This window comes from Suncus etruscus, chromosome 4 (genome assembly GCF_024139225.1).
Source record: "Suncus etruscus isolate mSunEtr1 chromosome 4, mSunEtr1.pri.cur, whole genome shotgun sequence".
Classification (NCBI taxonomy): Eukaryota; Metazoa; Chordata; class Mammalia; order Eulipotyphla; family Soricidae; genus Suncus; species Suncus etruscus.
The window spans coordinates 155150459-155164413 of record NC_064851.1 but is presented as its reverse complement, the minus strand read 5'-3'; the positions used below and the strand labels follow the sequence as shown (position 1 = coordinate 155164413).

The 13955-nt window shown below is 37.5% G+C and overlaps 1 protein-coding gene across 1 annotated transcript in view; it reads left to right on the top strand.

Moving 5' to 3' along the window:
* Positions 1-10571, top strand: part of MEGF10 (multiple EGF like domains 10) — a 171642-nt gene extending 161071 nt beyond the window's left edge. The window contains exons 21-25 of the mRNA XM_049771802.1: positions 1355-1482; positions 2794-2917; positions 7057-7101; positions 7954-8160; positions 10246-10571. Coding sequence (XP_049627759.1) covers positions 1355-1482; positions 2794-2917; positions 7057-7101; positions 7954-8160; positions 10246-10436 — 695 coding nt within the window. The 3' untranslated portion in view covers positions 10437-10571. The remainder of the gene's footprint in view (positions 1-1354; positions 1483-2793; positions 2918-7056; positions 7102-7953; positions 8161-10245) is intronic.
* The last annotated feature ends 3384 nt before the right edge of the window (positions 10572-13955 follow it).

Sequence of the window (13955 nt, the reverse complement as noted above, 5' to 3'; positions counted from 1 at the left end):
CCTCCAACTTCCTGCCTACCTCACTTGTATGGTAAGCCCCTCCCACAGCTGGGAGGAATCTGTGGTTGGTAATTAAGGTGTTGCCTAGGGTGAGGAAGAGAGGCAGATGCAGCAAGGAAAGAGATCAGACACAGGAGGGATGTATGGCAGCTGATGGAGGCTTCTGAATAAAGCTTAGCTTAGAAGCCACACATGGCAGTTAGGGCCTTGTAATAAAGCAGGATGTCTCCTGAAACCTCAACTGACTTACTGTGGATCATTTCTTCGCATCACCCTGCACCTACAGACCCGCAGGCTTTATGAAGGCCAAAAAAAGCCATTCATCCACCAACACTAGGATTCATTAATTAATAATTAATACAACAGTTGCCTTAGACTTTAGATATTTTGAAGTGTGAAAAGAATGTGGTAGGAAAGAGGAGATGGCTGTGACTTTACCAAGACTATGGAACAGATTAGGAGCCTGAGACAGTTCAGCTGTTTCTGACATTGGATTCTTTCTATGTTTCCATAGTACAGTCCATGGAGTCACACACAAATAATCAGTAACTAATTCAACAGCAAACATATTCTATAAGAAAAAATTAGGGAGGGGGATAAATTAGCAAAAACCAAGACAGAGGTTTAGAGAAATTTATTTGAATCTTACTTTCTTTTATAAGTCCCATAATAGTAAGTTTTGTATGTTCAATCATCAGAACTACTTAATTTGAAGAATTCCAAAACTTAAATTTTAGTTAATTTTTGGGCAATTATTGGAATATCTCAGGTTAATAGTCATGTTGAATTAAAAAGAGTTTCTGGAGGGCCAGAGTGATAACACAGTGGGTATGGTGTTTGTCTTGCATGCAGCCAACCCAGGTTTAATCCCCAGAATCCCATTTGGTCCCCTAGGCCTGCCAAGAGTAATTCCTGAGCACAGAGCCAGGGGTGACCCCAGAGTGCTGCCAAGTGTGCCAAGCACCCCCAACCCCCCCAAAAAAAAGTGTTCCCAGGGAATATATAAAATAGCTGATATACTTAGTACATTCCTAATGCACAGTATCCGGAACTAAAGTGCTTTAAAAAAGTAAAATTAAAGCTGAAATTGCTTCAAAATGATGCTTTCTCAACTTGTTCAGCCTCCAAATCTAAGCAGTGTTTTCTGTGAATACTTCGTTTTGTTTCAAACAAAGAAAAAAGGTAGACATCTGTAGCTTCTATAAGACTTGCTCAGAATGCTGGGCCAGGTAGAATTATGACCAGCTTGTGACACAAAAACAGTCTAAACATTTGTTATTGTTTTCTTTTTATTTTTTTTTTTACATAGATTTAGGGAGGATGCCCACCTTAACCATTTCCTCTCTTCTTGCAGAAACCCTGCCTCACAACAATGGTGGAAGTGCTAACAGCCATTACTTCACCAACCCCAGCTACCACACACTTACCCAGTGTGCCGCATCCCCTCACATCAACAACAGGGACAGGATGACCATCACAAAGGTGAGAGAAAATGGATCCAAGTCATTGAGGACAATGGAGAGAGGAAGAAATAAGTATGTACTTAGGCTTGCTATCTGCCACATGTAGTGCAAGCACAGAGATGTATGTTCTCTCCTTATTTATTCCCCTAAACTTAACTGTGGATATATTTTAAGATAGGAAGTTTACTGACATAAAGCCCTGAGTAGTATTTAACTCACTTCCAAATATAGCTATGCAGCTAGTGAGTGAGGCAGCTACAAGGTGAGGCAACATCTTCCTGTTTTTATCACTGATACTTTTTCCATTGTACCTTTCTTGGAAAGGGTGTTTCTAATATTGCAGAAGGTTTTTTTTTTTTTATTATATCTATTGGCTCACCCATAGCAGATTCAGTCCTGAGTAAACTTTTCAAATTTGACTTCTCTAAACACCCGTCTTCTAGTAACGTTTCTTGACTGCCTATACATTGGTGACCACCACCCCAACATTATTCATTTTACGTTAAACCACATAAAATTGCATTTTTGGGTCAAAAGTATTAAATAGAAATTTTGTGCTAAGCATTTCTCACTGTTTTATCAGAATAAACTCATTTTAACTTCACATCAATTCTATGAATCAAGAGTGGTCATTGTCCTAGTGGAGAACCAGGGCTATATAGAAACCAGGAGTTCTTCTCTGGTACCACCCATAGGATTCCCCACAGTGCTCTGATATCCCAAATATTTCTCCTTTCCAGTGGTACTCGAATGATGTTTCCAATCTTCATTGTCCAATCCCAGCTTTCTATTCAAAGAAAGACAACATAATTAATTTTGTTGCAATTAAATTAATACAGCTGTAAATATTAATTATAGTACCTCATCATTAAATAGCATTCACATTCTTCAGAGACCTTTCATATTCTTTGTTCCACTTTTTCTTTCTTACACATTCAGGAAGGGAAGTAAAATAGAATAGTTTGTTCTCATGTTGATAGTTAAGGAAATTACTGATAGTCAATAGTAACTCATAAGATCAAATGGTATTTAACAGAAAAACTCAAACCAAGAGTGTAATATTTTTTAATTCAATGTTCTATGTAGATCAACTGAAATACAGTCACATAATCGTGGAGAGACAATAATAAATAAATAAATTGAGGCAGTGGGGGGAATACTTGAGGCAAAGGGACATATATCCATGCCTAGTTTCATCTCTGCCCCTCAGCATTATCTCATCTCAGGACTTGCTGTTGATAGATGGACTGGCTTGCCCTAGATTATTAACCCTGTGCTGTGTCATATAACATTTTCTTTTAAAATATTTTCTTATTTGTATTTATGACAGTCCAAGAACAATCAGCTGTTTGTGAACCTGAAAAATGTGACTCCTGGAAAGAGAGGCCCTGTAGTAGACTGCACAGGAACTTTGCCGGCAGACTGGAAACATGGTGGCTACCTCAATGAGCTTGGCAAGTTATTCCATATATACCTTGACCAAAGAAATCTCAAAAATGCCCCTCCGAACCAAAATATTAACTGGCTTTAACATTATTTTGACATCACTTCTGAGAAAGCCCATCTTCAAATCCTGTTTAAAAGTTAAATAACATGGAAAACACAAAGAGGTTAATTCAAATAATTTCAAATAAGGAATAGGATAAAGCCAGATCTCAAGGTTGCACCTCTGATTGATCCTCTACATACTTCTTTGAACACTGTATATATATGTAAATCTTCTGAACCAGGTGAAAGAACCACATCCAGGGCATTGAAATCCTCTCATATAGAAATAGAAATGTTTTCCATGAGTAAATTAGAAACTAGCACTATTTCTTGTGATGCAGCATCCTACTACATGCTCAGAGATGGATTTAAATCTAGTAAAATTATTTAGACATTCGACTTACATTCATTTCTGGGGATGTAGCTCATGGTAAAAAAAAAAACTTACCTTGAGGGGCCTGAAAAATAGCATGGAAGTAGGGCATTTGCCTTGTATGCAGAGGAACGGTGGTTTGAATCCCGGCATCCCATATGGTCCCCTGTGCCTGCCAAGAGCGATTTCTGAGCATAGAGCCAGGAGTAACCCCTGAGCACTGCCGGGTGTGACCCAACAACAAAAAAGAAAAAAAAGAAAGAAAGAAAAGGAAGGAAGGAAGGAAGGAAGGAAGGAAGGAAGGAAGGAAGGAAGGAAGGAAGGAAGGAGGGAGGGAGGGAGGGAGGGAGGGAGGGAGGGAGGGAGGGAGGGAGGGAGGGAAGGAAGGAAGGAAGGAAGGAAGGAAGGAAGGAAGGAAGGAAGGAGGAAGGAAGGAAGGAAGGAAGGAAGGAAGGAAGGAAGGAAGGAAGGAAGGAAGGAAGGAAGGAAGGAAGGAAGGAAGGAAGGAAGGAAGGAAGGAAGGAAGGAAGGAAGGAAGGAAGGAAGAGAAAGAAAAGAAAAGATGGGCCCGGAGAGATAGCACAGCAGCGTTTGCCTTGCAAGCAGCCGATCCAGGACCAAAGGTGGTTGGTTCAAATCCCGGTGTCCCATATGGTCCCCCGTGCCTGCCAGGAGCTATTTCTGAGCAGACAGCCAGGAGTAACCCCTGAGCACCGCCGGGTGTGACCCAAAAACCAAAAAAAAAAAAGAAAAGAAAAGAAAACTTGAATGGAAGAAAGAGGAAAAGAGAGAAAACGAGAGACTAGATTTATACTTATTGTCAACATTTTTAACATGGAAAAGATTTTTTGTTTTTGGGCTACACCTGATGGTTTTTAAGACTTACTCCTGGTTCTGTTCTGAGGGATCATTCTTAGCAGGGCTCAGGGGATTTGTGGTGCTGGGAATCAAAGCAAGAAAGCAACTGCCTTAATCTCTATGCAATCTTTCCATCCTTAAAAATGTTTTTCAAAGTCAAAATTACATTAATACTTGGTTTAAAGAAATACATGATTGCTACCAGGCACTGATGTGGGAAATAGTTCACTGTAATAATCTCTTCTAACTCTAGAACACACAAGTCATTGCAGTGATCACATATAATTTTTTCTGCTTACTCTATAATCTTTAGATTAATCTTTCACTATAATTTTTCAGTTTCAATGTGGCCTAAAGAATTGATTGTCAATCCAAAAGTAATTTTGCATTTAATGTCCCTTTAAAATTGTTACACAGAAAAGTCTTTCCTTACAAAGAACAGAGAAAGGCACATTAAGGGTGATGAAGTGTATAGGTGTTTTAAATAATGGAAAAGTTATTGTGATGTTATCTACAAGAGCCCTGAACTTGACACAAAACCCTGAGATCAATTCTCATTTCTATTACTGGGCTTGGAGCCAATCACTTATACTGACAGCATTGGTTTGTTCATTTGTAAAGTTGGGAAACCAATCCCGTGTGACTCATTGTATAAATTTAAAAGCACTTGTCCAAGGTTTAGGATGTACACATGTTAATGAGGAGCCCCCCCCCAACCCCACTTCTTTTAGATCAAATTCTGATGCTCAAGGTTGTGAAGACAAAATTATAGGAATGGCTGGTGACTAGTCTTACAATCCTAAACTTTGTCCGTAATTTACAATCCACCTCATATCTCTCCTCTCTGATTCTTTGGACAAGACTAGCAATGCGCAGCTAAATCATGATAACTATTTAACAAAAATTGTCTACAGTCTGAAAATGTCCACTGGAACTTTATAAAGAATAAGATAGGTCAAGTCCTAAATTTCTTGATAAGACAGCTTTCAGTTCCACAGGCCCTGCCCATTTTAGTGGGGGGGGGGGTCACTTCTGCAAATCAGGGAGTCTCCAAGACTACCCTTATTTCTGAAATTACCACAAGATAACTTTCTAGATTTACATAACTCACTGAAAGTTTCTAGTTTGTCATAGCAAATGGCATAAATGTGAACCAGCCAAAGGATGAGACAGTTCAAGAAAGTTCAAAACTTAATACTTCCATTTGCCCTTCTAGTAGAATCATGTAAAATGCTAACTTCCCCCCAGAATAATGTACAACAGGTGCCAGAGCGATAGTACAGTAGATAGGGCATTTGTCTTGCATGTGTCTGACTAGGTTTGATCCACTACATCCCATATGGTCCCCCAGAGCATTGCAGGAGTAATTTCTTAGCACAGAGCCAAGAGTAACACCTGAGTACCACTGGGTATGGTCCAAAATGAGCCCCCAAAGGATGACAGTTCCTGTTGGAAATTGCCTGCCAGGGAAAACTTCCTTTGACCTTGATATTGGTATTCCTGGATTTCTGTTGCAGGGACTTAGTTAATTGCCATAATTTTTACTTGTGCTCTCTAGTTCATCTATAAATAAACTGATACACATTGTGACATCATGTATCTCTAGTGTGTAAGCCTAAGAAAATAAAAACACTCTTCAGGAGGGTCATTTTAAGACCATCTCCCAGGAATTAAGGGAAAATGCCAGATTGCCCTTTGGTAACGTCCTTCTTTGTCATATGTTCTTTTATTCTGCTACTCTAAAACTGTGCTTTTTTCACTAAGTTGGAATGTGACTGAGATTCCTAACCTAGCCCTAGAGAGTATGCCTGGAAAATGTAGATTCTTGTATTTAATTAATGCTTAACTAATACTAGACATGTTTATTTTTCTTCTTGCTTCACACATCTAAAAATGTGTCCGGTGGGACTCACCATTAGAATTTGAGTTCAATCACTCTAAGAAAAGTATGAAAAGCATCAGGAGAGTCATGGCATCACCATGTACAAACTTATTTGGATATTTATCCCAAATCACTCCTTTGTTCTTTATTCTTAACGTAAATCCATAACATTCCTGTAACCAAAAAAATCATGGAAAAGACCTTGGAATGCTTACACATAGAGTCTGAAGACTGGGGTTAATAGTTCACATTTCAGCAACAGAGTAATTGAAACACCTTTTATTTACAGGATGCTTCAGAGTTTGCAAAGCTTTTTTTCTCTGCTCTATTTCAACAACCCTGGAAAGCTGACATGGCAGTTTTTTTTTATTCACTTAAGAATTAAGAAAATTGGGGCTGGGGTGATAGCACAACTAGCTAGTAGGGCTCTTGCCTAGCATTAGGCCAATGCAGCTACAATCCCTGAAACCCCAGAGTCTCCTGAGCCTGCCAGGAGTAAATCGATCCCTGAGTGTAAAATCAGAAGTAACCCCTGAGCACTGCCAGTTATGACCCACCCAAAATGGAGGAGGGAGGTCATAAGAAAATAGAGAATTGAACATCTTGCCCAAAGTTGTACAGCTAATTATAACTCCTGTGTCTCACATCTGCTTGTGGCTGGGTCCTTTCCACTGAGCAACCTTGAATCAAGGACAGTGATTTGATATGTGGCTCCACACTACAAGCCTGTGTTGATCAGCTTTCCCGCAAACATCCTGCAAATGAACAAGAATCACCAGAACAGACTCTGTATCTATTTACTTCTTGATGCTGGTGACAACAAACATGAGTAATCTGATATAAAAACTAGGAAAGTAACACCATTGGTGATTTCCTGGAATGAGAAGGAGATAGTGTGTGCCTGAGCCACTTTGTTACATGACCTTAGAATATTAGTTGGGCTTTCCTATTACTGTTCTCACTAGGTTTTATTTTCTCCTTCTTTATTACAGGTGCTTTTGGACTTGAAAGAAGTTATATGGGAAAATCCTTAAAAGGTATGGTATAAATTCAAGAAAGAAATAAGATGGCCATTTCTTTTTAAATTTTGTCTCAGAAAGAAGAATACTCTGTTAAATGAGCAGAGTGGCAGGCTTGAGCAAATGGAGATCAGTTACTAGGGTGCACACATTCCACTGATATCTATCTAGAAAGTGTATTGAGGATGCCATTGTGAGAACATCTATCTTGGAGAATGAAAGTTTTATTTGGGAGGAGGGATGTTATAAATACTAGTTTTTGCTTTAAAAAATGTGGCTTATGGGAGAGAGAAATGTAAAAGTGGAAATAGTAAGATATGAAGAGCTCAGCAGAGTTACATGTTAAAATACCTGCTCTCTGGAGAAATTTAAGTAATAATTTCATGCGCTCAGAACTGAGGTTTTATAGGAATCCTACAGTTCAGATGCTTTTCCTTACCATGTTAATAAATCTCATGGCGTTCCTAGGATCAGTAACAGCTGGTTTCTTGCTTTAAGGCTTTGTGAATTTAGAAACCATTAGTAAAATAGAAGAGAATTCATTCAATTGGGATATGATATTCAAGCAGAAATCAAATCCATGATGTTTATATTGGTACTTACCTTACAGAGAAGTCAAAATTGATTTTAGATGAGTATGTTTAAAACAAATTCTCCCTAAATTGAATAGCAAAGTTATAGAATTTTCTTCAGTATATATATATATATATATATATATATATATATATATATATATATATATATATATATATATATACAGAAAACTAGCTACAAAGAAAATAAAGTAACCTTCTCAATTATCTCCAAGGAAGGGGGAAAGGATGTTGTGCATGACACATTTTTTTTCTTTCTCTCCATCTCTCTTCACAGACCTAGGAAAGAATTCTGAATATAGTTCAAGTAACTGCTCCCTAAGTAGTTCTGAAAACCCATATGCCACAATTAAAGACCCTCCTGTACTTATCCCCAAAACCTCAGAGTGCGGTTATGTGGAAATGAAGTCACCAGCCCGAAGAGATTCCCCATATGCAGAAATCAATAACTCAACTTCAGCCAACAAGAATGTTTATGAAGTTGGTAAGTTCTCATACCAAAGATAGAAAATCTGGGCATATAGTTAAATACTATATGGCATGGTCCCAGAGCACTACAGAGAGTATCATTGTGCACCGAGCCATGAGCAGTTCCCAAGTCTAAAAATTACATAAATTAAGTATTTGAGAGTACAGTAGTATTAGCATATACAATTTATTGAAAATAACGGTCCATGCTTTATATGCAATCTGACTTGACAGTGATCTACCTATCATATTACTGGATATCAAATAATTTTTTGAAAACCTCCTTTTAGAATATTTGAAGCAAGTTTTCCTAGTTCCCTACTTTTGTTTAGTAACCATAGTATTTTCATACTGTGGAATATCAGCTGCATCAGGTTACCTAATATGTTGTTGAGTTAGCCAAAGCAAATGGCTCAAGTGGATTAAACAGGTGGTTGTGTTTCCTGGTTACATTCTTCATATTAATATAATGACTTTAGCAGAAATAAAATATTGTGCTTATAAATTTTCCTATATTTTTGGATTTTCCAAGATGTGAATTTGATATATATTAATTCTGTAGATATGCTTATTCAAGTTAACTATGATTGGCTAGATAATATTTTTTTTTGGTTTTTGGGTCACATACAGCAGCACTCAGGGGTTATTCCTGGCTCTATTATCAGAAATCGTACCTGGCAGGCTTGGGGGACCATATGGGATCCCAGGATTGAAATCACCAACTTTCTGCATGCAAGGCAAATGCCTTACCTCCATGATATCTCTCTGGCCCCTGGCTAGATAATTTTTATTCATTTCTAACTTAAACTTAAAAAAATTTATAATTTTATTATAGCAACTTATTTATAGTCACTACTAATTCATCTTCTGCTATAAAAAATCACTATACAAGAGATGACAATGGGGCCAGAGTGATGGCACAGTGGTAGGGCATTTGCCTTACACATGACTGAGATAGGAAGGACCACGGTTCAATCCTCAGCATCCCATATGGTCCCCCAAGCCAGGAGCAATTTCTGAGTGCCTAGCCAGGGGTAACCCCTGAGTGTCACCGGGTGTGGCCCAAAACCAAAAACAAACAAACCAAAAAAGAGATGGTGAGGGTTCTGGAGAAATAGTATAGTTGGTAGTATAATGCACACACAGCGAATCTGGTTTAATTCCTGCACCTCATATGGTCTCCAAACCCCAAGATGAGTGATCCCTTATTGTAGTCAGGAGTAAGCCCTGGGTGTGCCATAAACAGTTCCCTCCTCCCCCCACAAAAAGAGTAATATCTATAGAGCTTTCTTGTCAATATCATTATGGGGATCACTCCTAGAGGTGCTTAAGTCCTCAAATTGTAAACTTAAATCTAAGTGTTTTCATGAATTGAGTTAACCTACAAGGACCTTAAACTATTCATATGTCAAGAGATTTGCACTTGGGGCTGGCGAGGTGGCGCTAGAGGCAAGGTGTCTGCCTTGCAAGCGTTAGCCAAGGAAGGACCATGGTTCGATCCCCCCTGTGTCCCATATGGTCCCCCCAAGCCAGGGGCAATTTCTGAGTGCTTAGCCAGGAATAACCCCTGAGCATCAAATGGGTGTGGCCCGAAAAACCAAAAAAAAAAAAAAGAGAGAGAGAGAGAGAGAGTTGCACTTAGTTATTCCAAAGTGACTTAGATTCTTTTGATGACTCCATCCCAATTGTATAATTACCCTTTTGTTCCTAACACCATTTCTGTGTCAGTGGTCTAGAGTAGCTAACTCTATATGATTATAAAAGGATCATTTGTTTTATATAAAGTTTCTTGTGTTTTTTGGGGTTGTTGTTGTTGTTTGGTTTTTGGTTTTTGGTTCACACCCGGCAGCGCTCAGGGGTTATTCCTGGCTCTATGCTCAGAAATCGCTCCTGGCAGGCTCGGGGGACCATATGGGATGCCGGGATTCAAACCAATGACCTTTTCATGAAAGGCAAACGCCTAACCTCCATGCTATCTCTCCAGACCCATTTCTTGTGTTTTTAATCAGTGCTCTTATGTGTATTTTGTATTTGCAAGAAATGCCATATTCTATAAGAACTATGTTGTCGTTGCTTATAAATTGTGTCCCTATTGTCACAGAACCTACAGTGAGTGTTGTCCAAGGAATTTTCAGCAATAATGGGCATCTCACTCAGGATCCATATGACCTTCCAAAGAACAGCCACATCCCTTGCCATTATGATCTGCTGCCAGTCCGAGACAGTTCATCCTCCCCCAAAGAAGAGGATGGTGGGGGCAGCTGCAGTAGCAGCAGCAGCAGCAATGAATGACACCAAGGACAATGGATAGCACTGGAAACCATTTCTAGAACTACAATTTGGATCACTTCTGTCCTCATATTTGCCACCTCATGTCATTTGTGGCAGAAGATTCAATCTTCTTGGTAGGCAATTTTTGAATATGAACCAGAGCTCTAAGCTGACTGAGTGTTGGTCCTCTTTGTGCAGGTAACTTGGAAGGAGATGTTGATGTGAGTTCTCATTACTATTAGTTTTAGAACTGTACCCTGTGAAGCATGACTTCTTTAAAAGCTTGATTAAAAGCATGAATTTAAAAATCTCCTTCCTTCAAAAAAACGGGTAGCAGAAAACATGGATGGATATTATTGCTTGAGAAAATAGATTTTAAATGTTTCCTTTCTCATTTGTATTATCGAGCTGTACATAGGGTTGTACGGTTCGCCATAAAAGTCACTTCATAAAAGTTTGAATCTCTAAACATATAGAACAAAATAAGCACATTAGTGAGCCCTTATTGTTTTTTTTTCTTTTGATCTGGACTCAGAAATAAAGAGATAATATAAACTTAGATGGAAACATCAAGTCAAGTGGCTATTTCACGTAAATATGACACTTTGATAGACTCTACAAGTGGAGATCAAGTTTACGAAAACTTTAGATTTTCATTAGAATAAAAAAAAACTTTAGACCTTTTTTAGAATAATAAAATGGACTGCATTATTTTATCAATACTAGAATTGTTGAAGAAATTATTACACCATGACTTGCTTGATTCCTCTTAGCTCAGAACTTTGATCCACTTAGAATCATGAGCATTACTTTCCCATCATACAAATTCACCACTTGTGATCCATTACACATCAATTATTTTATAAGTAGAAAAATTAAGTAATTTTATTTTTGAAAGACTGGATTGAATGCATGTATAATATCTAGAAAATGTACATTTCAAGTGTAAAAAGACACTTAAGTTTTAAAAGCCATTTGTAGTAATGCAAACTGTAATATAGACTTAGTAGAATTTTCTTAATTAATTTTTCTCTAGAAGTGACAGAATATTTTTGTGCATATTTGAGAACAAAAGGGCACTTTCCTTTTATTAATAGTTGATTTAGAAAATTATGCTTAAGCTGGTCTTTTGCATTTTAATATGACATGTACCCCATTTTGTTTATTTCATATTTCCATTTTAAGTTGTATATTCTGTGTTTTGTAGTGTTTGGATGATTAATGAAGACTGTTGTGTGTTCATTATTTCATGTATTCTTGCCACTTGCTTTTTGCTTGATAAAAATACATTGTTATTTTTTCCTTTGGAAGGAGGTGAAAATATAACATTCAGATATATTGAATTGGGCATGACTAAAATAATACAATAGCCATAGATAATAGCTTAGAACTGAAATAGGGATCTTTTAAAAATGTTGTAAAATGAAGTACCTTTTGATTTTTTTTTTAGTTCCCTGATTTTTGTTAAACCAGGGGAAGGGGAGTAGGGAGCTATTGTTACTGAGCTAAAGATCTTTCATTGGTATAATCATATCATTAATCATCTAAAGTGAGATATTTTTAAGAGGATATGAGGGCATTATTAACAATTAAACTGCAGTGGGCTTAAATAGGTAAATTAGAAGATATATGCATCCTTTTCATACTTACTACACAAGGGCTTTATTTTTAACTTTAAGGGAGACTGTCTCATGAGAACAATGCTCTAACACTAAAAAAGCAGTTTCCATTTCTTTACTTACCTGAGCAAACTGAATGATTAAAACGCTGAATGAAGTGTAGAGTTTAATTTTTTGAAGTCACATAATCTTTTTTTTTCCCAGTGGGTTAGTTAACTACCATGCGTTGTGTGCCTGTCCCACTAGTAATATACATAAGGCATTGTAGCTGCAAATAACTGAGTTTACACATTCAGTGAATCTGTATCACTCATCTGGATATGTAATGGTGCTTTGGTCCTGTATATAATAGAACAGACAAACTTTAGAGCACTCACTTCTTTGAAGGTTGTTCCTTGTAAGGAACCCCAAAGTATATTTGAAAAACTGAGGAAATATATGCAACATGGTATTGATTTATTTCAACAATTAACCACTGTGTGACCCTTGACTTGAGGGACTGTGGTTCTAAGTTTGCACTGCAGATCAGTAGGCGCATGCATCTTTTAGAAGAGGAAAAATAAGACATTTTCCTCCTCCAGCTTTCCTTCATTGTCCTTCAGATGTTAACATTTAGTTTGCGTTTTACCATTATTTCCTGGAAATAGGCTCATTAAAAACTGTTTCTTTTCTGATTTTACAGTAAAAAAAATATAAAATTTAGAAGCTTCATGTACAAATGCAATAATAAAACTAACATTGAAAATCTGGGCAGCAGATGTGGGGCAGGGCACTGCTAGCCCCTCCTGTGCTTTTTCGCTTACATATCAATTGTTATGTCCTTGGACAGGACAGCTGCTGTCCCAAACTTTTTAGCTGAGAAAATTCTGACTCAATCGTTAGTACACATGACATAGTGGATATTGTAAAACCCCGTGTTACATTGGGCAGGTCTAGTTGAACAATCAAAATTTTCTAGATCTCTTGAGATGGACTTCAATGAAGAGGGAAAAAAAATTCTTGTTTGTTTGGTTTGGGTCCACACACAGTGGTGCTCAGGTGTTACTCCTGGCTCTGAGCTCAGGATCATTCCTGTTCATGCTCAGGGGACCATATGGGATGCCAGGAATTGAATCTGGGTTGACAGCATGCAAGGCAAATGCCCTATCTGCTGTACTGTCACTCTGTCCCTGAGAAATGTTTTTGATAAATGATAATAAAAGACAAAGAACCTGATGATTTTTTCCTCTGAAACTACCTTTCAGAATGTCGCCATATATATTAAATTTAATTTTATGGTGACATCATTCTTTATATCTAGTGAAACTGTTCTTATGACCTTTACACCTATAATAACAGTAACGTGTATTTCAAAATATGCCTTCCCAATATCTTTTTGTGTGTGTGTGTGGATTTTGGGTCACACCCGGCAGTGCTCAGGGGTTACTCCTGGCTCCATGCTCAGAAATTGCTCCTGGCAGGCACAGGGGACCATACTGGACGCCGGGATTTGAACTAATGACCTTCTGCATGAAAGGCTAACACTTTCCCTCCATGCTATCTCTCCGGCTCCATTCCCAATATTTTATAGTGAATAAGCAGTGAATTTTGTTGCTAATACCTACAAAATGTATTTAGGTAGGATCAGTATCCAAATTATTATTCTTTCCCTACAGTAAATGTGTCAGAAAATTTATAAGCTATTTGTATTTATATGTGAATATATTAAAACTGATCCAAATTATAGTTTCCTTTATTAAAAAAGATCCTATTGTAGTTAATTATATATTTCACACTTATTTACAATGTTTGATATAAATTTCTCTCTCATTCTATAGTAGCAACATTAACAGATATTATTGTATTTAGGCTTATGTAAAAATTATGCTTACCAGTTCAGGAAAACCATAATAAATTTTATAAGAATATAGTTATAATAGCT